Source organism: Anomalospiza imberbis, chromosome 1 (genome assembly GCF_031753505.1).
Source record: "Anomalospiza imberbis isolate Cuckoo-Finch-1a 21T00152 chromosome 1, ASM3175350v1, whole genome shotgun sequence".
Classification (NCBI taxonomy): Eukaryota; Metazoa; Chordata; class Aves; order Passeriformes; family Viduidae; genus Anomalospiza; species Anomalospiza imberbis.
Genome location: NC_089681.1, coordinates 97901159 through 97925658, shown reverse-complemented (window position 1 = coordinate 97925658; position 24500 = coordinate 97901159). Strand labels below are relative to the sequence as shown.

General features: G+C 39.5%; 1 protein-coding gene across 2 annotated transcripts in view; it reads left to right on the top strand.

The window, feature by feature from the left end:
• AMPH (amphiphysin) overlaps positions 1 to 24500 on the top strand; it is a 124922-nt gene that overhangs the window by 91181 nt on the left and 9241 nt on the right. Inside the window, exons 11-19 of one of the 2 annotated variants that reach the window (XM_068201569.1) lie at positions 775 to 903; positions 5100 to 5207; positions 7883 to 7906; positions 9170 to 9193; positions 9484 to 11265; positions 11831 to 11863; positions 13264 to 13314; positions 13790 to 13900; positions 21113 to 21169. In XM_068201569.1, the coding sequence (XP_068057670.1) occupies positions 775 to 903; positions 5100 to 5207; positions 7883 to 7906; positions 9170 to 9193; positions 9484 to 11265; positions 11831 to 11863; positions 13264 to 13314; positions 13790 to 13900; positions 21113 to 21169 (2319 nt within the window). The remainder of the gene's footprint in view (positions 1 to 774; positions 904 to 5099; positions 5208 to 7882; positions 7907 to 9169; positions 9194 to 9483; positions 11266 to 11830; positions 11864 to 13263; positions 13315 to 13789; positions 13901 to 21112; positions 21170 to 24500) is intronic. The other variant, XM_068201578.1, reaches the window with a different exon arrangement.

Here is a 24500-nt window from a genome sequence, read left to right as displayed (position 1 = left end):
AAGAAAATTAATTTTGCATCTAGTGAGCATGCTTATTTTCTCTGGTCTCCCAAAATGTGACAACTCCCTGCCTGAGTATTCATCTGGTAGGATTCAGCCTCATTGGTGCCAATTGTATTAGAACACTATATCACCTGAGGATTTTTTTAATGGGTTTATTTTCTTGGGTTTTTGATAGATTTAAAAACTATCCAATACTATTTGGTATTATTACAAGCAATTCGTTTGTCATAGTTATGTGAATCTCTGGAGAGCCGGAGGAATATAATGAACTAAGCACCTTTGAAGTGCTATAGGTCCCAGAGATGATATGGTCTTAGCATTAAGTACACTCTAAAGCTAGCAACAGGTGGGCAGTGACAAAATCCCAAAGCTAAATACAAATGAACTGAATAAGCCAAAAGCTGCAGAGGCATTGTTTCTGTGCAGTATCACCCTTCCAGCTATGCGTCGCATAGAAGAGCTGGCGTTTTGCGCTGTGTGCCTGTCGCAGCAGGGAATAAAAAAACAACCAAGAGTTGCTTTTGCATCAAATCTGAAACCTTGAGTTTTAATGACTTTGAAACATAGGTTTGTTTTGCTCTTCCCATAAAGTTTATTTCCAAGTACTTGGTGGTGAACAGCTAAACAGTTCCATTCAATAAATAGCTTATTCCCAAGGCTTATTTGGGGTGAAACAGCCAAAGTAAAAACCTAAGACAATTTGTTTAGGTCTAGCTTAAAGATTTTCTTTTATCCCTGAACTAGTCTGTGACATTTTTGCTGTCTGCCTAGCTGAGGAAAGGTCCGCCAGTCCCACCACTGCCTAAACTCACACCCACAAAGGAGTTGCAACAGGAGAACATCATTAACTTATTTGACGACAACTTTGTCCCAGAAATCAATGTGACGACCCCATCACAGGTAAGCTTCAGTGTATTGTGTAGAGGTCCAACCGTGTAATCACCCTAAGTTCTCCAAGATAGTGCCCCAGAGGCTGATCTTCATGGGGAGGGAAGAGGAGGGCGAAAGTACAAGGCAGAGGCACAATTGCCACTTTCTGCTATCTTGAAAGAGTTACACATATGGTGTTTTGCCTTTGAATAGGTCACACATAATCACTCAAAAGTGCTAACACTGCTAGCATATTGAAAAAAAGAGCAATTTCCTGAGAGGTGTGACTGAAAATACTGTGACACAGTCATGTTTGAGATTTAAATGCATCAAGGTTGCATTACATGCTGAGAGTTGATCTAAGATAATCTATTTATAGTTAAGTCTCCATGCAATTAAACAATTAAAGGCTACTCCCAGAATGCAGCTGCTGGTAGGCACTCTTTCTGAAGGGGGATGACAGATCTTTCGCATCACTGTACCCTGACTTCATAGGGATTAATTACTCCAGGAGCATGAGCCTTGAAATCACTGGATAGAGTTGGTGTAACCTGTGCTAGATGTGGCCCCTTGCATTAAATACTGTATCCAGCTAACATGCATACGTCAGGCCATCCAGGGAAGCAGAAATGAAACTGGTTTGCTTTTCCATTAAGAGATTACACCAGAACAAGGCTATAAATTAGTGTCACATTTCCAGAATCCATATAACCTTTCTGTAAGAGATTGGCATAGAAATGCAATGGCATAATAAAAGTGGGCATGCTTATGAGAACTGAAATCTTTTCCTTATCTCTCAAGGAAAAAGGATCTCCCTTTAGTGAGTGATTTATGCCCTTCCCTCTTCCACAGTCAATGCCCAGGGAGTATCCTAAGCTATTCCCTGGCCACCTTCTCACCAATCATCTGCACTTCTCCCTCCACAAAACCCACCCGCATCACTAAAGCATCTTTACTATATCTGAGATCTGTGGGTATGTAGAGACATACCCAAATAATGTGACGTATAGATTTTGTATCCTTGTGTATGTGAATCAGTTAAAGAAAATATATAGTATGAAATCCACAGGAAATATGGACTTATTTCTCTTGATGTTTAGGGCTCCTCCTATACTCCCAAAGCCCTTGTTGAGCAGTATGGAGAAAGCTGTTAGGCCTGCAGAGCCTGCCAATGGTACAGGACTTCCCAAGGGACCACCACTGGTATCCCAGACACTGCTCATGCAGAGGCACAAAACCAACAGACTGATGAGTAGAGCTTTGCTGCTTTGGTGCAGTGTTTTGGAGAGGATTACAAACAGGCCAAACTTTTGTTCCTTGAAACACAAATGTCCTGTAATTGTTGTTGTTGTTGTTCCTGTTGTTGTTCCTCCTTCTTTACTAAGCAATACTGATGCATTTGCTGCATTAGTGCTAGATGGTGAAAGACAGTTCTGCTTGATGCTGTTAAATATTTGTGCACTGATTCAACAGTGTCTTACACATACAGGTTATTCATTGTCAAAAATGGATTTAATTACTGCCTAGTAAAAGAAGGAGGTGAGAAGATGAAATGTCTGGGTCACCAGATGAAAGGATCATTCAAAAATGTGTGTTCCTTGCTTTATTTCTTCTTTTCTTCACATCACATTTCTCCCTACTGTCCAGTTACTAACTTGGACATTGTAGGCCTTTATATGCCCCCTACAGATACATAATGTGTCTGAGTGTGCCTGACAGCTCTGAAGTGAATGGTCCATAACTGCTAAGGCTATTTTAAGGCTTGTACAGACTGAGTACAGAGAGAGAGTAAGAGTTCTGGTAGTCCTTGAACGTTTCTTGTGCCTTCTTCATTCCTTGTACATACCTCTGAGAGGTACAGCCTTGCTTCTGCCACAGTTGCCTCTTTCAGATGTTTAATTTATTCATGCTTCATCATGCTGTGGTGGAATAAATACAGGATATTTGGCAGACCTTCTTGTCATAGCTTTGTCCCTTATTGAGGGATTTCCTGAGGTTGCTGTTTCTCCTGCATCTCCCTGTAATGAGGTATCTTAGGTACTCTGTATGTTTATTTGTGCCTTTGTCACTAAAGTTCAGTGTTCTCTTCATTTTGGTCTGAGGGGCACGGGTAACTTTTGCTATCTGTGATCAATACCCTGTCACTTCCAATACCTTATCTGGTCTATGGCCAAAGTAAGACTCCTGGTAATTTGATTCAGTCCCCAAAGGTAGCACCTTCATTCTCAAACCTCAGTGAAAGGAGACATCTTTTCTGTCTCCATCCAATTATGATTATATGCCAGCAAATGCTGTTGTTTCATCAAGTTGTATGACCATATGAGTATTAGTGCCTCAAGACCATGTGTGATGAAATCTAAATACACTCAATGGAAGGCATCAGAGAATGAATGTAATGTTGGTTACTGGTGGGAGTGGTGGATTTGACTTTTTAAACTGTGAGACTATAACACAGGCTTCCGTGTATCAGACCAGTTATCTGTCATCACCAGTGATGCCAGAAGGCCAAAGAAAGAAGATAAGTCAAGAATGTTGGTACTCCTGGCACCCTCTTCTACTAGAGTCTCTTAGCCTCCATTCATTTGCTGCTCTGGGGCTTCCTCAACATAATTTCTACCTATTTAGTAAGCCTCAGCAGACTACTTTGCCACAAATTTATTCAGTCTTTCAGCATGTGTACATTTTTCACATTCACACTACAGGAAGCCAAGAAGGTCCCCAGCTGCACCCTGTGCCGCATGGGGCAGCACCACTTCTTTATTTTACATTTTCCCCCCATCAGCTTTGCTGCCAAGTGCTTTCCTGCCTCCCTGAAGAATCAGGAAGTAGCCAAACCCCTGTGCCTCTCACACTGTTAGAGACGTCACCCCTTCTCACATCACCCCTAGCACCTCTTACAGACTGAAGAGTTCTAGGCCACTCTGTCCTTCCTAACACAGGAGCTGAGGAGCTCTTTTGAACATGCTTGCAGGTGACACAGAGAGTTAAGGTGTTTTGTGGTATAATGGAAGCCATTAATTACCTAACTTTGAACATCTGTTTAGCAATAGTAACAGTAACTTGGAACGTTTATACTCCTAAATGTTTTAATAATAGAAATCTTTGCTCATTTATTTTACTATCATTGTCATAATTATTATTATCTCCTAGTTTTGCTGGATTTATACATGCCACATTGCAATAAATTTGCCCAGTCATACAGGCTCTCTCACGTTTTAACTGAACAACTAGCAGCAGGCAGTACTTGTTAGGAAGACCATGATGCTTGCCTAGATAATTTTCATTTAATGATAATTAAATCTCAGCAATAGTTTCACACTAATTCAAATCGTTTTTTCAGATTAATTTATAGCAGAAAAAGACCTGTAGCCCATTGAACATATATATGTGTATATGTTTTTATAGTGACCTCAGAAGCCTTGGCTAATTTATTGCAAACCAAAAACACCTCTACCGTGTAATCCAGTTTAATAAGAGCATCTCATAGAATCATAAAATGGTTTTGGTTGAAAGAGACTTTAAAGATCATCCATCCTAAAGATCCATGCCATGGACAGGGATAGCTCTCACTTGACCAGGTTGCTCAAAGTCCCATCCAGCGTGGCTTTGAACACTTTTAGGGATGGAACATCCATGACTACTCTGGGCAACCTTACTTGGCAGCCTTCCAGTACGCAACCTTACTGGACAACCTTCCAGTGCCGTACTATCAGATGTTTGCTAAAGTTTAGAGCTAAAGACAGCATTAATTGTAAATTGGTATACATGTTCAGAATTAAAACTTAGTTCAAATGCATTTAGATCCTTCTGTATTGGCGTTTTACTAATGTTTGTGTTTGGGGAGAGACTAACTTCTTCAAATGTATGGACACTGGGTGTCATTTATGTAGTTTATAACTTTAATGTGTGTTTCAAAGCACTTTAAAAGGGCCTTCACCATCAAGTGATGCACTCAGCACTTCTTTCATAGGGCTGTGACTGTTTAGCCTGAAAAGACAAAGCTCTACTACAGAGAAACCAAAGACATCATAAGAGTGAATCTCATAAAAGTAAAACTTATACTAAAGCTCAGGAAAATCTTCAGAACTTACGCCCCTTCTGGTGTGCACCACAGCTAATAAATCTGTGGGATGTTTTGGTTTTTTTCTTTATTATTTTAATATTTTACTGCTCGGGTCAGCTTTTAAAAGACAAGTTTTTCATGAGTTATATTTCTCTTCTAAAAGAATGAAGTACCTGAAGCTAAGAAAGAGGAATCGTTACTGGATTTGGACTTCGACCCTTTCAAGCCAGAAGCTGTATCAACAGGAGTTAGTCATTCACCCATGTCTCAGGTATCTGTTTGCCATGACATAGTCAAAGCATATGAATGCAATATACTGTGTTTGGTAGAAAGGGTTTGCCTCATGTATTAACAAGAAGTATCTGAAAAACTTTATCTTCCTGAGAAGCACAAGTCAGCCTTCTGTCTTCCTTGTCAGTAGTCATGTACTTGATGATGTATTGGAAGGGAGAGGAACTTGTTAGGTGATAAAATAAGATGTCTGCTGATGAGAATGGTTGCTGGTACCTTGGCCTTGACTTTAGCATGCTCTTATTTTCTATTGTTAGAATAACTGTTAGTGTAAATATTATTATTCTCCAGTGCTTGTTTTTCTGACAGCTTTCCTGACCTTTGATTCTTCATGTCTGGAAAGATGCCTTAGAGGACCTAGGTCTCATGGAGTCAGCATGCAGATTCTTTACTGTGATAGAGTTTATGTATCAAGCAGTGGTATGATCTGAGTGTTTTTGCTATTAATCTACTTTAGACCTATCCTCAAGGAAAATTAGAGTATGGAATAGGGTGTTTTCTTGTAGAATGTTGTGTTATTGAAAGTCTACATTCAGTAGTAATATTTGTAATGGTAGTTTTTTGTACCAATATGAAAAAAAAATTAAAAAAAGGAAAATGCTAATATATCAAGTTGCTGATATTCGTTGGCTTATCCTACAGGACATGCTATTTTAAAATCTAGAATTCACCCTCACTACCCATTCACCCTCACTACCCAGAGGGCAAGTAGCAAAGTAGGGAAGATCTCATGGCCAGCATGTCTGTATCCCAGTTTTGTACACAAAGAAATAATGTTAGTACACTGTTAGCAAGACCTATCATTAATCTGGCTTGTTCTGTGAGACATGAGAAGACTTATCAGCTGTTCAGAAATGCAGCACTGGGAAAGGAGTGAAAAGACAAGAAGCTTTAAGGCTGAGATGGTCCTGATTCTCTGCTGATCTCTACCTCAGTTAATTAATTTCATATTCAGTGTGAAGCCCTAGTTATGTAATGAGATTTGTAGTGATCTCTGGCAGGGTATGTGCTCTCAGCAAAATGATACACTATCAACACTCTGAACATTAGCTGAATTTTCTCATTGAGATTTGCTATGTGAAGTGTTCCATTCTAGCAGAAGCTTTGTGCATTTTACTTGTTATGTTTTTTCTCCCTCTAAACAGAGAAAAGGAAGGGGAAGGCAAGTGACATTCCATAGCATTCAGCAGTGACAGAAAAGACTAAGTGGGATTTTGCTAACTAGTCTTTCAGCTTGTTTTATAATAATGCTGATTAGAGCAATGGGATCATGAAACAAAAGATACTTAACTTTTATGACAAAACATATTTGTTCTGACATCATATTGTACAGATTGTAGAAAAGTTTATTACTTTAGTGAAAAGGTTATTTTATATTCAACTATACCATGAAATACAGAAAATAATTATGTGTAGAAAATTTGTGTTAAAAAAGTTACATAGTAACTTTTAATTTAGGGGCATAGGAAGCATTCACTGAGCGCCTTTACTCACTCCTTTCACCTTTCTGCAGAACAAAGCCATATGAGAAAGGATGACCCACAACTACAAGAGCTGTGGATGAGTCAGAACACCGTAATTTTAGAAGGGAAGACAGCCCTGAAGTCTGGGTCTTTTTCTCACTGGAGTTGACAGGGTCATTACTATGGCAGTATAGAGAAAATGAAACCTGTGGCTGCAGAGCCCTGTGCTTGCAGGGAGATTAAGAAGAGAGCCTTAAATGGTATTTCCATATGTGTATAGTTTTTGCTTCAGTCATGGATATTTTCCATTCAGCAAACAGCTGAAGTAGTGATGTGAAGACAGGAGTAGTCATCTGTGCATGATGCCTTGGAAGGCTTGGCATGACTTGTCTGTTGTTAATTTAATAAATTACCTCCCTCCACTGCTCTGCCAGGGGGATCCAACCACAGTAGGTGAGCCCTGGTCTGTCCTTCCTTCAATTGCTTTTCTGTTTCTATGGCTGCATTAGCAGGGACCTTTCTAGACCTGTCTGGTTCTCTTCTCTTTTGGTATGAACCAGCAGAGTTCTGTCTCATGTGGTAGGCTGTAAATATTTGGCATGAAGTCTGCTGCTTTTCATTCGTCTGTTTAGCTCTTCTGTTGAAAGGTCACTAGCATTAATTAACAAACTGGACAAGAAAAAGAAAATATTGGTCAACTTTCTTATTTCCTTTCCCAAATAGTATGCCATTTTCCTTTCTAGTGTCAGTGTTGTGAGGAAGCCCACTTATTGTCAGTGGATAGCTGTGTCATTTTTAACTGGCTAGAAAACCCCAACTTTGTAAGCTCTTTAAAGCTGACACCTTGCAGAGGCTTGTATACCTATTGAAAGTCACTCAGTCCCCAGCTCTGAACCTTACTCATGCACACAGCAATGCGAGTTTGCTGGAAAGCAACAACTACTTTGTAGTGGGAAATACCAAAATGCATTGCATACTTCCCATCCTTTATAACCAAAAGTATTATGCAGATACATACAGAGACATACACACATGGACATGTGCTAATGTATAAAATAATGTATGTACTATAAGCAGGCATATAAATAAGTTATCTCTTCTTACTTAATGGGCATTGTTATGTAGCATGTTGGACATACAGTACAGGAATGGTATTTTTCTGACAAGCTCTTTTTTTCACTACTTTTTCCAGACATTGCCATGGGATCTGTGGACGGTAAGCCTGACATACATAATAGTATTTCTGTGATTTCTCTGATTTTGTAACTTAAACTTGGATTTACAATTCTTTTACCAAAAGCCGAGATAAAGAATTCACAGACCATGAAAAAACTCTTTCAAGTATATGAAGCCACTGGGTATCTTTTAAATCTAACAACAAAAAATAATCTCTGTTGTTTAGCCTACAAAACCTAAATGATGTCAGAAATCTAGGCTAAACGTTTCACAATCACTACAGCTAAGTGTCTTGTTTTTAATATACCCAAAGTACAGCTATTGGAACGTAATAATGGATATAAGTCACTTGTTTTAAATACCTGAAGGTATCCATTAACCTGACAGACAACCATTTTCTCAAAATTAGGAGTAAAGACAGAATTTAGCTTGTCTTTGTGGGCAATACAGTGAAATGAAGTTATTCACAAAAGAAACCGCTGCTATAGGAAACTGCATGAATCCTTCCTTCTTCCTCCTGGTGCCAAATCAGATAAAATAATCTGCAAGAAGAAAACAACCCATTTTTGTGAGCTTTCTTTTGACTGTATGTAATGGAGTTAGCTGGGTAGACTTGACATGGAGCCTCATATGTTCTTGCTTGACCTTTTGTAGCTTCAGCCAGCACAGAAATCTGTGAATGCTTGTCATGTACTCAGATTCACAGCAGTTTTTTTCACATTCCACACATGATGTATATTAAATGCATATGTCCTTATATTGAGTGAGGTTAAATAAAGCTTGATAAAAACAGTCATGTATGTAGGCTAGCCAAACTTTCAAGGCTGCAAATATCTGGACCACATGAAATAACCCAGAAATGTTGAGAATTGCTCTAAACTTAGATTAGATAGCTTTATCAATATCTTCTTTTTGCATAGTTTTATTTATAGCTTTTTAATGTTATGTATTTATCCTGTATTATCATTTTTTTCATCTTTGCTCTATTTTTTAAAAATGCTAGTGTACTTCATAGCTAAACATTAGAAACCAAAATGTCAGTGACTCACAGGGGAAAGCAAGACGTGATCAATAGTCAACATACATTAAGAACTTCTTTTATAATGTAATTCAGAGGTTTGAAATTCACAGGCCTGGAATTAGTCTTGGGTGGAGTGGTGGGAAAGGATCCGCCACTCCTTCCCCACTCTGATTTGGTAACTGCAGCTGATTAGAGAGCTGCTAATTAATGAACTACTGCTGTATCAAAGTAAATAATATTATTCTTCTCTGTGTTTTATTTGTATGACTTCGTTCTATACAGACAAGCAGCGAATTGGCACAGCCGGTAAGCAAACTTCCTCCCAAAATCACAACCTCTCTAGAGACTTCTTTAATCACTGCGGTGTAATATACATAGTTTTCTGGTTTTGTGTATCAGTGTTGCTCTTTTGCATTGCAATTTATTGCCTTCAGATGTTGCAAATCACATAGCTTTTCCTGAAATTGCTTAATGTAGTCACTTCATTCTTTAGATTAAAATTGCTCTTGTAAAATATAAATGTTGTGTTTTCTCATCAAGTCCGCCTTTATCTATTTCATCTTATGTTTTTTCTTTGCTTTTCTGTCTGCTTAAAGCCTGATTCTTCAAAAAGTCTTTCCCTGTGTAACCTGATCATGGAGGAAACCCCAAACAGTGGGTCATCAGAAGATACTAACAGATCTCAAACTGATCTAGGTTCACTCAACTGGGGCCCAGATGTTAGCACACCTAGTATCAGCCAGGAAATTACTGCAGGCAGTTCTTTGCTTTTCCCCAGGGTAGAGCAAACCTCAAGCGAATCCACGGGTACTCTGCCTGCTAATGTTTGGCCTACAGTAGGTGAGCAGGAGGATGCTGCACCAGGGTCAGCTTCTGTAAGCGAAAACCAGAGGACTTCACTGGAGGACCAGTTGGATGCCAAAAGTGTCGTGTGGAAAGATGTGGTGATCAATCAGCCTTTAGAGAACGTAACCAGTTTTGAGGCACCTATCCTGGGAACTGATAGCTTGTTGGATGAACCACTCCCATGTGATGTGCAGAAGGCAGAGGAAGAGCGTGAGGAAGACGAGTGGGCAGGTGTCAAGCCAAGTGAAAAGGTAGAGACTGGAGCTAACTATAAGGAGGTAGAAGGTACAGAGGAACTGGAAGAGCAAGGTTGTGAAACCAAAGGAAACAGTGAGGCAGAATTTCATAACGGTTTAGCAAAATCAGATCTTGAAATTTTAGTCAGCACAGAGGTAGAAAATTTACTTGAGTTTGAAGATAATTATGGGGATACTGGGAGAGCTAGTGGTGCTACCCTAGAAAACTCTACAGAAGAAGAATTCAAACAGGTCAATGTCATTGAGGAGACATACAGAGAAATACCATCATTGAGCACAGGTCTGGAAAGTGGGGACAAAATAGGGGCGTACAACTGTAAGACTATAGAAGGCACTGGCTCTGAGCCTGAGAGGGTCCCTGATATCTGGGATGAGGGCTGTGAAAATACATTTGAGGAGGCCTTAGATCAAACTGACAGTGGTACTGGACAGAGTACATCCATGGAGTGTATAAACATGAGGGCACATGTTGACCTAGAGATAACTGACCACACAGGAAAGTACCCTTCAGATACTGGAAGTGATCTATGTGATGCTGAATTATTGAATGCAGAAGAGTCTGGTAAAGGAACTGAAGATAATAGCATCAGCCACCTCCCAAATGGTAGTACTGGTACTAAAGGTCAAGCTGCTGCTGAAGAACAGTGGGCACTGCTGCCCAAGGCAGCTGATGCTGTTAGCACAAGCTGTGATAATCCTTGCCTAGATAATGCAGATAACCAAGTGACAGGTAGGACAGCAACAGCAGTCACTGAAGTGATTAGCAGTGGTGTCCCTGAAGCCTTGGAAACAGAGCCCTGGCTGGCAAACTGGGATCCAACAGTTACTAATGATTCTTGGGGTTTTTCTAGTCTGTCAGATAGCCAAGCCAATGGACTGGATAATTGGCCCTTTTTCCCCAAGCAGCAAAACTCAGAGGAAGGTGACATGGAAAATGTTTGGTTAGGCATTAGTAATAAATGGTCTACAAAAGACCTAGGATCTACGGAGAACAGCTGGGGGGAAGTAGGTGCAAGCACAGGCCACATAATTCAGGAGACGCTAGTAAAACAAGGTTTGCCTGGGGAGCAGGCAGGCATTAGCAATCCTGGACCGAGCAAGGAGCTAGCTAGACCCTTATCTCTGTTTCAAATGGGAAATTCCAGAAATGCTAGCACCGAGAGTTCAACTAGTCCTAAAGACAATGAAACCAACAACTCAGATTTATCTGAAGATGAAATTGCTAACCGGAGATATGGATTGTTGTACCAGGAAATTGAGGCTGATAAAGAAGAGGTACCTACCCCAGTGTGTAGCGTAGTCTAGACAAAGAGTTCCTTAGGCCATGCATAAGCTTGTTGTTTAAAAACACTCCATTTGTGTGTTTCCTACTGCCCTTCCTAAGTCCATGCTATTCTTTTTTTGAAAGATTGCCATGCAATTCTTCATGGTATGGTGCCCTTCAGCCCTTCAAGCAGGCTGACAAAAATGCCTTTCAAAATGGTGAATGAAGCATTGAACTGTGAAGACACATTGTGTCTGGCAGCTTTTGTGTTTTATCTGTAGATCTTTAAATGCACCTGGTCTTTTTTTAATTATTGTTTTTTAAAAATATTTAAGGTACTCTACTTTTTCTTTTTGTTGTTTCCTTTAAGCCTGTGATGTTTGTTATCAGATACCACTGTTGTAAAAATTTCTTGCTGCCTTACCCTTCATTTTATTTTTTCCTCTCTTTTTTTCTTTTTTGTTCCTTTTTTTTTTATGTCTGGCCTACATTTATTTTGCAAAATAAAAATGTTTTAACTCATTTTTGGATTTAGTAAACAAATGATAATTTGTTCTGATCTTCACTTCTACTTAGGCATCCACCATAGCATTTAATGGATTTGCACAGGTAAGAAATAAACAGGTTTTGAGATAATTTTTTTCTGTGCTACTAGGAAGGCACTAGAACTGGCTATACAAATTCAGGAAATCTGTTCTACAGACAAGCTACATTGAAACAGGATATTGTCTCAAATCCAGACCTTGTCTGTTGTCAGAAACTCTTAGATGTTGCTAGAAAGATTCTAGTACCCTTAGGACTCTTGGCCTGACTGAGTGTAAAGCAAAAAGATCTGACTACCTTAGTGGTACAGCTATTTTCTCCTAAAATGGCTGGTCTAGCTTTTTTATTGTGCTCTTTTGTGGATTATTTTTCTCACAATCGCAAAGTCCTGTAAAGCACATTTTCAGTTTCACCTATTTTCAGTAACTCTGTGTGTAAATGCGTAGTGAGTTTTATTTTTTTTCTTAATTTTCCGTTAAGATACATTTTACTCTCAAAGTTTGACCTAAGTTATTTATCTGCTTTGGTGCTGATGGTGAGTGTGTGGTATGCATCACAGAGATACAGCACATAAAAACACCGTGTCCAGCTTTCAGATTCCAGGGCTGTGTCAAAGATCCCAAATTTCAGGTGAATTACCTGGGGCCTTATTTTCCAGCATTCTCTTAGAGACTGGCTCAACCACAGCACACCCTGTACACCAAATTTTAAAAGTACTCAAAAAGGCTCAGCTTATACAAAGATGAAAGTGAGTCTCCCAATGATTACCTGTTCTGTTCCAGGACATTTAGTGTAGTAAAGGATCCAGACAGAAGGGGAAAAGCACAAGGATCTAATAATTAAGGCAAAATGTTTATCTGGAGAAAATACATATTTTCTCTCTTCTCTGTGGTAGGAAAATAATTTGGCCCAGCAATATTTTGCAAATTAATTGGTTTGAGTGAGTGAGATGTTGGGAAACACCTCTATTTTTTTACTTAATATAGGTCAAATTTTATATTTGTAATTGCTATATTTATTATTAAAATAAAAGCCCATGATCAAGAGGAAAGTACCTTAGAGCTGGTGTACTCTCCAAGCACAGCCATGTGTAATCTACAAAAAGGATTCAAAGTTCCACAACTTAGAAGTGCATTGCACCTTAAATGAAGTCCTTGTGAATCACACGTATTTAATGAAGGATGTGAATCACATGTATTTGCTACCTTTAGTGAGATAAAAAATGTTGGTTAAGAAACATTGACTATAAAACTGAAAAAAAAGTTTTAATATTAATAGTTAGATAATTAAATAATTAAATAATAGAAAAATAATTTTTAGTTAAGTTTATTTGCCATCTTATTCTATGTAAATGTACTTAGTGATTGTACCTGAATAAACCATTAAAAAGTCAGGTCTTTGATGGACACCTGCAAATAAACTGTCTCAAATATTTTTACATTATTGTTTTTTATTTCTGTGTCTAGGATATCTCTGCATTTACAGTGCAATCAAATGAGAATGTGGAAGAGCCTTTGGTAAGTTGTGGCTTTTAGTTCCTTTTAAAATGACATTGCTTCTTACCCTCACTGGAGGAGGGTATATTGTCTGAGAGCAGACAGAACCAGGGAGGAGGAGGTAATTTTTACGTCTCATGTTTGAAGACCAGGGTTTGGTACACATGGGTGAGTGTTTCAATTTCTGGCCTTGCCAGCAGTTTCTGGAGCATTTTTGAGCAAACTGAGTGCTTTCTCCCCCACTTCCATTACCTCTCACTGTAACTCAGGAAGCTTTCCTTGTGAGGGAGGCATGTAGGACTGACTCATTTTACATAGAGAACATTGATGATGAAAATGCCCTTTACATGCTGTCTTTTACTGGGGACAAAGCCTGTCAAGACTGAGCCTGAAGCAACACTGTGCCAGGCACAGTTCCCTTTCTCCCTCTTCCTCCCCAACATCATATGCTCCTCAACAATTTTTCCACTATCTGCTTAAAAATCAATAACAAAAGACTGAGGCTGAAGAAACTCCACCTGGGGAACCTAAGGTTGAGGAAACCCCTGTTGCTGCTGCTGTTGTGGAAAAGGAGGACGTCCCTGCTGAGCCAGCAGAGCAGGCTGTGGTGAGTGATCTGTCCTCCATGCCACCTCCCGGGCCTCATCAGAACCACTTTTTGTTATGGTGAATGTGCTTGCTGCATTTCAGCCATCCTTTCCACTGTCATCCTCTATGGCTAGTTTCTCTGCTGCCCGCTGTGTCACAGCATGCCTCTCCAGCATGTGCCCCTTTCAGCCCTAAAATGTCATTCCTCTTACTTTGGGCATCTTAGACTCAAGTTTGGCTGAGTGGTTGTGGTTTCACAAGTTGTTTGATGCCAGATGAACTTCAGAATGGGAAAGAATTGATGCCATTTTTAAATGACGTTATTAGCAAGTTTCTCATTTCATTTCAAGCATTAAGCTAATGTACATCTTGTATGGTCCTTACTAGAGCAGGAAAATTCCATTAAAAAGTTACTGTAGTAGGTCTACAAGGCTCACAGTTTTAGAAGCCAGTTGTGATCCAAAGACAGGACACCGAACACCAGCTGAGAGACTTTTTACATGTCAGAATTCAGGAAATGAAGAAGAAATTACAGATCTGCATGAGGAACAATGCAAAGCATCCAATATCACTGCAAATTAAGAGGTGGTATGAGACAGTAGGCGTGGAGTTTTCCTGCTGACTATCATCCCTTTTTATACAGGTATCTCAGTGTATATTCTTTTTATCCAACTGAAGTTCCTCTCGTACACACTAGTATCAGAATGTCTTGGTGGTGGATGATACCCACAGGCTAAGAAACCCTGGAGGAAAACTACATCTGTTTTTGTAGTCTGACATCTTTCATGCTTTCCTGAAGACAGTAACATGTTCAAAGGCTCTAATGAGTTGCTAGTAGAATATGAAGATTACTACTGAAAAACTGGATGGAAAAAAGGGGTTGTTTTGTGTGTCAGTTCCTTTGCCACAGAAGCTGGTGGAAGATATAAAACTCTGCTTTTTGTCTATCAAGCATAGTTTGGTGTTGTAAGTGTTCTTAGAAGAGAAGGTTTAAGCTTGCTGAGCTGCATTTGGATTTGGGGGAGACCCTGTGTGTCTTCTGCTGCTAAGCAGGGATGATGATACCCAAATAACCATAAAATTAGGTGGTTTTCAGTAAGTGCTTGATACACTGCCATATGGATATCAATATTAAGCTAATGAGATGCAAATTAGCTGAAGAAAGTGGAAGTATCTGTAGATGCACCTATAAATATAGCAGCAGAGAGCATGGATAGATATCTAATTATCAGTTACCAAGCTACTGAGCTCTTCCTAACAGAGGAAAAATTATTTATTGTGTGAGGAAAGTTGGGCAGGACTAGATGGGCTGTTCTGCAGGACTATGGGGGAAAGGGCAGATAGTACCTGGCTCTGTCCAACCTTACCCATTCTCTGGGGATGCCTAGCAGCATTGGACTTAAGGAGGGAAGCGGTCACAATGTCTTCCCCAGAACTACATTTAGGTTCAGTTCTGATTGCACTTGCATGAACTTTTACTATTTGTTTCATATTTTAGTTTACTTTTGCTTGGTTCCATGGTTCACACTGGAGGAAATTATTTCAGGATCACCCCTTTCTAACATAACTAGATGAAGAAAGCTTCGTGGTCTGTGTAGACCAGGCTCTCCCCTTCTGTGTGTTTTCAGTTCATATTATCAGCTCTTTAGGAAGGCAAAAAATGAAATTACCTATCTGAGGCACATTGTTTTGTCAGACTGTTGATAAAAATACCTCATGTAAATGTGATGGTTTGGAATAAAGAAAGTGGGAGGGAAGGTGGAGAGAGAAGGAATGGAAAATTGCTCATTGATCTGGAGCTCTTCTCTTCCCATGAGTGCATGGCAGGCAATAATGTGGAAGAACAGATATTAATGAAGCCAGAAAAGTGGTTTGATTTTGAAAAAAAAAAGAAGTTCCCCATTTTTCCAAAAGGAAACATTTTTGTCCTACACTAAGACAAAGCAATGCTCTGAAGCCTGTTGCACATCTTAAGCACTAATTAAACAGCACCATGCATTTGCTTGCTGGCTAGCATGACCTTTTTTCAGTTGATCCATTTTGCTGCTGAGGAGTTGTGGGCCCATGGTGTGTTGTCAGTTGCTCTGGCTGAGTCACAGAAGTGCAGAGCTATTGGAAGAGAAGCAGAGATAAACAATGCAAGAGACAGACATTTTAAGAGCAATCCAAGAGGAGGAGGGTAGGCATTAAATAGAAGTTAAACATTAGGCTTGTTCTTGGTGTTTTGTTGCTAATTCAAAATTATGTTATCCTTACTAATTTGGGGAAAAAAGCAAAGTGTTGATTTTAAAACTGCCTGAAATGGAGTGAGTGCATTTGTTTTTGAAAGGTTTTTATTTCAGAGAGAGTTTTCCAAGACTTGCAAAGAGGAGTTTTGAAGATAAGGATTAATGACAAATATGTTCAAAGCTAAGGAAAAGTACACTGAATTGCAAAAGATGATAACATGTCATTTCCCAGCAGCACTTCTACATTCATTTGCTTTATGAGTGACAGTTTCCTTTAAAAGTAGAATTGTAAAATATTAATAGATAGTACTTAATTGGGAATCTTTTATCGAGTTTAGTTGCTTCCAGTTTTGAGTGATAGCCAGTCCTCAGTTGAGTTTTTCTGTGGTAAGTTTCCAGTCACATCCCATTAACCCAGAAAATTTATGGCAACCCTTCTTATAGGAACTTGACAGTAAATTTTCTGGTAGGGTGTTCATTTAAATTATGCATAGAGTGGTCCAGGGGATATGATACTACTTGCCCATATGGGCATTTTGGATTCAATTACTTGCTGTTTCATAGTCTGTCTGATCAAGATTGGCAAAACTTCATTAGAAGAGCTCATCAGAATTGTTGCCTAGGATCTCTACATATCTTTGTCTTGGTCCTTCAGATCTCCAGTGCCATAGAACAAATTAAGTTTTTATTAGGGGCTCTCAACAGTTGATCTTTTTTTTTTGGGGGGGGGATAAAATAGTAATTAAAGGGACAGGATGACCAGTGTGCCATCAGAAAAGAATTTAACCATGGTAAACAGTTTATGCATGGAATTCTCCACACAGAAAGAGTTGTTTTTCTGTTTCTAAAACATCCCCAAAGGCAGTTATAAATCTAAAGGATAGTCTGAAGGATATAATGCCTTAACCACTGGCTTATTTCTTTTTCAAGTAATACTGCCCCTCTAACCACATTGGTTTTTTCACATTCAAGCAAAGATGTCATGAGGACATCATAATAGAATGAATGCTTATGAAATGTTGCTATTTCCCTTTCTTCTTTTCCTGCTTGTGAGACATAGTACTTGAAGATCAACTTTTCTACTTCCACTGCACTTATTAGTTTGGAAAGAGCTTCTCAGTACTTTGGGTCTGATGCCTGCCTGGACTCTGCTGTTCTCCCATTAAAGCAGTCAGAGCTCAGCTAAATACTGTGTTTTTCAGAGTAGTATATAAGCATACATGAAGCTGCCTCCTGATAAGCTCTTTGCAGACAGAGTGAGTACAGCAGAGGCCAGGGAACAGCCTGCAACCAAGTGTATCTAATTAGGGTTCAGTCCTATTTTAGGTACTATTCGCAGTGCCCAAATGGTGGAATGTGTAGTTTGGGAGAACAATACAATGATTAGATACAGACAGTCAGCTGTGCCCAGATTCTGAGTGTGAAGCTAAGTGCAGGTGAAGAATGGGAGCATAAAGCCATTGAAAATATATGGCTCTCTTTTACAGGAGAGAACTGTTGGAGAGTAGTGTCTTTCTGTTGAAGTCTCCAGAAGAAGATTTTTCTCTCTGGAACCAGGGTGTAATTTTCCTAATGTTATTCCAGTCATCCTTTTTACAATGGTTTCTTGCTTTAAAAGTGATACAGTTTATCATGCCTCTCTTCTCAAACTCCATTATCCACAAAATCCCAACTTCCAGCTAATCAGAAAAGCAAAATGCTACTAAATTGACTAGTACACAATAGTCAAATCAGCTACAGGAAAGCTCAAGCTTTGTGAAATAAAAGAAGCTTTCCTTACTTTCACCTTTCCAACCAAAATTATGCTTTTAGTTATGTCATGGTTTGACACTGGCGCGATGCCAGCGCCCCCATGAAAATATACTTTTCTAAATAATTGCTGTGAGATGTGATCAGGAACAGAGCAGAGCAGGCCCAAACTTAGTAACAAAGAAAATTTTATTTAACTACTACTACTATAAAAACTACGAACACTATATCCTGGATGAAGACTTTCCAAAACACCCCCCCCTCCTCCCACCTAATTTCTAAACAAACTCAACAGTGAGACAACACCCAGGATCCTGATCAAGTTGCTACCCTTCAGATATTCAAATACGCAGTCCTTCAAGGGAGACAGGAGTCTCTCCTGTGCCACAGACCCCCCAGGAAACACAATTGCTACCCTTGTGTTTCCATGTCACACATGGCAACCGCCCGGAGAAAATCTGCCATGGTGACACTCTCCTTTCCATGTCACAGTGCTCTCACCACCGTGCATGGACAGACTGCTCATAGGGCTCCTTTAAGGATGCTTTGCCGTGGACCAAAAGAGACAACAGTTCAGTTTCTCATTTTGGGACTACAGTCCCCCCCATTTTCCCCTGGGGCTGAGGGTTCAAGAACAGAGGTCTTCTTCTTCTCTTCTTCTTCCTTGAAGATAGAGGGCTTCTCCACACCTTCTCCAACTCTCCTCTGTTCTCTCCACTCCTCTGCTGGTAATCACTGAAACAAGTCTCTTGACCCACCAACGCACCCCCCTAAGTGCATCTTCTGTTAGGAGAATTTGGTTCAGTCTATGGCTAACAAGAAAAGTCCAGCCACAAGCCACTCCATCATCTCCTTCCAACTCAAGAATTTCTTCTTCCATCATCTTGGATCCCAGACTGTCTCTCTTCTACTTCAAATCAAGGAGGAGTAATATTTTACAAAGCCCTCATTTCTCAGGAAAGGGTTAAAAGCTCAGACTCCCTGGACGGCTGATATCTCTGCCCAGCAGCCAATTCCCAAGGCCAAGGCTGGGCGCCTTCCCCCCCCCTCCTTCTCCTCCGCGCCAGCAAAGTTACAGGTGCCGTCCGGACTTTCTGTCTCTTCCCTCTGTGGGGGGGATGACAAAGACATCTCCGCTTCTCTCCACCCTTCCGTCCACAGGAGCTGGCTCGGTTCCAGTCCTTCTACCCCTCAGCTCACCTCGACCAGGCCTCATGGCTCCCCCTCCCCCACCCAGCCCCATGGCTGGGCAGGGGAGGTCTGCACAGCACCTTGACCGGAACCAAAGAGAGCGAGCTCTTGGGAGTTCTTGCTTTTAACCCCCTGTGTTCTCAGAGGCATATCCCTATCTTCAGTGGTCACTTCAGGTGCCAATATCCAAACTTGACCACTGATTGGTTTGACCCAGCTTCCTGAAAAAATCACTTCCATGTCAAACCACGACAAGTTAATAAAAAAACAGTTCTTATTTAAAAATATGCATATGTATATATTAAATCATTCTGCAAAGATACCCAAAGCTAGACTGATGGGATTCTTACCAGAGAATATTGCCAGGGAATTACTAAGAAAATGAAAAAAGCCGATACGTTCCCAACTTTGAAGTGCAAGATTATACTAATTTCTGAAGGCAAATTGTAAATACAGCTGCTGGCAGAAATTCAGCACTATTTAATAGCACAAGTAGGGAAGTCATATGTGTACTGACTTGAAGTTGGACATAATGCTTTTATGGGCAACAATTTGCTCTGCTCTACAAAAAAAATTACTCTGGATGGCTCTGTGCATACATACATTACTAGAGTGTGAAATACTTATATTTTGCTGCTGATATTTGTTTTTTTCTATTTAAGACTCTCTACAGCCTCCTCAAACTTACTATAAAATTGAAGACCACATAGCAGATGATTGGCAACTTAAAAAAAATGAATTGATCATTTTTTAAAAGGTTATATAACATTGCAGTTTTAACCAGGATAGGGCAGTAAGAGGTTTCTTTGGCAACATTACTGTCAGCAGCTGCCCTGTCCTGACGTCTGGGCATGTTTAGGACTTACAACTGACTGCAAGCAGTGCTAGGTTAGAGTAGAAAAAAAAAAGAGTGATATGAAGTTTGCATGTAACTCACCATTCTTTTATTAAAAAAGAAATATGCAACCATTTCAGCTGAAACTTTAAGGAATTTTGGTGTGACAGTTGTGTGTGTGAAGGCAGGTAGCTGGAGCCAGAGTATGTGAGGTTTCCTGGCTTCTGACTGCCAAAGAAGGTACTCCAATATACCATACCCCCAAGTATCCTTGCGTAACTTCTCTTCACCCTTACATCTCTGTAGAAAAATCTGACCTAGCTGTGTCAAAATTTATTAGCAAAATTTATTTCCATAACGGGGCTTTGACTTGGTTTTGCTTAGCAGAGTGTCTTCAGAAACAGCCATGTCTGCAGAGAGTCAAACCTTAACAGCTCAAAAAGCACTTCCAACTATTCCATACCAAACCTGAATTTTAGTGGTTTTGACTGTTGACCTTTTGTATTAAAGGACCTGGTGCTGGTAACAAGTAACAAGTACTGTTTGGGAGGAGCTTGGTACTGGTCAGTGCATTCAATTCTTTGAACACCTAAATGGGTGTCAGATTTGGAAAACCACTGATGTCTGACTTTTTTAATGTCAGGCACCTGCTGCATGTACCACTGAATATGGACCCAAAGTAAGGTGATTTGGAAAAAAAAACCAAACAAACAACAACAAAAAAAAAAAAAACCCAAACTTTGTGACCCACATCTTTTGGGGGTGATCTTTAAATGAGCTGCGGTCCAACATGAGTGGAAGTAGTAATTTATGAAGTTTACACTGAGGCCCTGGTGAATTACAGGAGCAGCAGCAGGTGATAATGGAAACAGTTTGAGTCACCCGGTGGGAGAAATTTGAGCTTGGTGGAAACTGCAAGGTTGCTTACTAAACAATTCTTCAAAGCTGGTGCTGTTACAAGAATGCTAGTAGTAAAAGTAAGTCAAATTGTCCTTAATAATTCCAATGTGATGATGATAACATATGTAAAGGGTTTGTTTTAGCACATAAGTAATTCTATTTCAGATTATATGGGGCAATAGTATATACTGCTCAATAGTATATACTAGCTCATTTAGCCATTGCATCCCATACATGGCATGCTTCCATTAGCTTTATTAATACCAATTTCTCTGCAGCCATTGCTTCAGCATGTGTAAGGTGATGACCATATTTCCTTTTTATACAGGAGAATGTTGAGGCAGGAGATAAGGAGACAACTGGAGTTGCTGAGAAGGAAAGCGAGGTACATATGAATAGACTTGAGTATGGTTGTGCTTTAATATTTTCAACCATTGCAAAAAATTTGTCATATGCATGTCATCAATTGGCAGGCCAATACCATGCAACTGTGACCTAGCTGTGGTATCTAAGTCTAACACTGCACAGATATATCTGCACCCATGGCATATATTCTAACATATCACCTCTCATTCAATGCGGGATTTATCTCAGAAACTGCCTGTTGCAGCAGTATAGAGTGATAAATATTTCAGGGCAGCAAACAAAGCAGCTCCCTGGCTAAAGGAGGTATAATGCTGTTTCTATTGACATTTGGAAATACGCTGCATAGATTCCCAGTAGCTTTTACAAATTTCTGTATATTTGTTTGCCTAGCCTTTCTGTAAATTTCTTTATAAAAAACCCCATGATTAATCATTTATTTTTCCTAGCACAATATGCCCTGAGCTATAACAGATACTTGTAAATAATCATGTTATGAGTTGGTTTGCTAAAGCATAGTCTGGCATTATTAGATACTGTTAAAATCAAATTACAAAGCAAATTAAATCCTCAGTGACATACTTCAGGCCGTGCATATGTGAACTTGAATGATTGCATATTGCTTATATTTCTTTAGGAGTGATAAAAGTACTTACTCTGAATCCTTGTATTCTGAAGTGAAACTGCAATGTGTTCAAACATGCACAGAAGGCAGCACAAGAGGATTGGCTGCATATTAAACTCAGGAATAGAAATAGGGACTGGGAAATAACTTCTCGTTAATAATCACTGAGGATTTGTATCACAAGGTGCTAGCAACCTGCTTTTTTTGTTACTCATTTTGGTGCCATGATATATACAAAAAGGTAATGAACTGGTTTCAGAACTTGCTAAATTCAGCTGTCCAGGCTTAGGTTCATTGTCCTGCTGTAAAACTGCATTAGGCCTGCTAGAGCCAAGGATATATCTGTGGCTGTAGGGCATACCAGTGTCACTTGAAAGTGAATTTGGGACTCACTGGTGCTGTATTCCTCACCACACATGCCACTGCCACATCCACATGGAAGCCAGTGGAATTGCATTGAAAGAAAGTGCAGAGTGGGAGTGGTAGATCAAACCCAGCTTGGTGTGGACTCAGTGCAAGAGAGTGTTGTGTTGTTCCTCGAGCATTGTCTTGTCACTCCCAACAAGTCTGGTTCAAGAAGAAATACGCAAGAAATGCCTCACGGTTGTGCTAGCACCAAGGCTAAGTCTTTGAAATCTTCCCCCTTTATTCTAATACTACTTGTTCACTCTCCTATCTGAGAGTGAATTTGCCCGTATTCTGTTTAAAACAGCTGTCTAAAACAGTATGCAGAAGAGCTGCCATAAGAGATTAAGTTATTTCCTAAGCCAGTATTTGACTGCTAATGGAGTGTGGTCCCTTAGATACTCTGTAATTTGCATAACAAATTATTCAATAGTACTTCAGAATTTTCCAAGACTTTGCAACTGATACATTCCCTAAAGCTTGATGATTGGTCGCTCTTGACATTAGATAGCTTAGCTGTGATTATAACCCACTGTCATAAAAATTACCTATTCCTGTTCTAAATCCAGCCATGGGGCAAGAACTTCACCTCTAGACAATGAGTGTATCAGAGGGAGCACCTCTGGCAGACCCCAGCAACAGGCTTGATACCCCTTTTCCTCTTCCTAGGCTCATTATTGCTATTGCTGAATCTCTGGCATTGTGTTAAGCTGGCAGTAATGTTAATGAGAGTATAACTGAATGGATAAGCTGCGTCCTGGCTAAAGAAAAATTCACATCTGTGCAATTAAAATAGTTGAGTGGTTCTATCACACCCCTCATGATACTGGATGATCCTTTCTTTTGTCCCTGTGTGCTTGATGTAATGGGACAGCTGTCCAGATTTCAATAATATTGCTAGAGATAGCTAATTTGGAATACTATTACACTGTCTAATATTATTAATTGCCTATATAAAAGAGATGTGTAGGATTGGTTTTCCATGTGAAGTAAGGTAATACAAGTATCTGTATCTGTAAGGATGTGGTTCAACACAGCTGGTTATAAATTCAACCTCCTGCCCTTTTTTTTTTCTTTTCTGTACTAATCAGATATTTGAGGCTGATAATGAGGTTCATTCTGTGCTACCTCATATGCCTTTTTTTAAAAGCTTTTTTTAATCATTTAGCTTTTATTGGTTTTGTACTCTTAAGACACAAGAAAAATGATTGTGATTGTGAACTGTGGTATACATTTAGTGACTCCTGACTGCATGCTCTGAGGGTGTCACCCTTTTACTGTGGGGCATTTGTGAGCCAATTCATGTTAATTAGTATTCTCCTCCTTAGTAAAATAGAATGATCTATACAAATCCAATAAGCAGAAAAGAATCAGAATAGACAGCAAGACCAATTTCTGCAGCGTGCTCTTAGAAATGCATGGTGTCATATCAATCTGATATGCACCCACTCTTTCCTACTAGCCTCTTCCAGGTAACATTCATCATTTATTTATGTATCTTCTTGGATCAAGACTGCTAAAATTGGTAATACTATATGAGTGGCAGACTTGCATGCTTTATAGGAGAAAATGTCAACATCTGACCTTGTCTGTTGATGTTATTTCCTCTTACAATAGAGAGTGCTTCAGCAGCAGCAGTTTCAGTTTAAATTAAAGTTCCCCAGTGATTTCTAGAAATCCATACAATATTTTCTGTCTTCATGGATTCAGGGAGGATTTCTTTATCATATCAATTAATAGCAGTAAATAGGAATAGTGGTGAATATTTAATGTTGCTAAAAAACAATGCCTGAACAGTGCCCTTGAACAGTTGCTGAGTTGAGGTAGTGAAGTTAGCTTCATCCAGTGCTGAGTTCAGGTAGTGAAGTTAGCTTCATCCAGAGGGGAAAGATCAAACTGAGGAAATAAATAGCATCAGACTGTTCACTGGAGATCAGAGAGATTACTGCTAACTGTGGCTTGACATTGGTACCTCGAAGAGTTTTCCTTCAGTGTTTTTTCTTTATCCTTGAGCCATCTTCTGAAAGGTAAAAATTCTGTCTTGAAGTTAAGTAGATTGAAACAATGAGTTTTGTCATTTACCTTCAACAGTCCAAACCTTAAGGTTTGCAAACATATGCAAACATATTGCAATATTCATTGCAATATGCTACCATAAGCAGTATATAGAAATGCAAGTGTTAGGGGGATGCATAAATTACAAGTGCCTTGGTTTAAGACAGTTTAAAAGGAGAACACTCTGGAATGAGTTACCTCCCTTTACAGATTCAACCAATGCCTTTCCACCACTAAGGAACAAATACCAGTAGATACAAGTACAAAA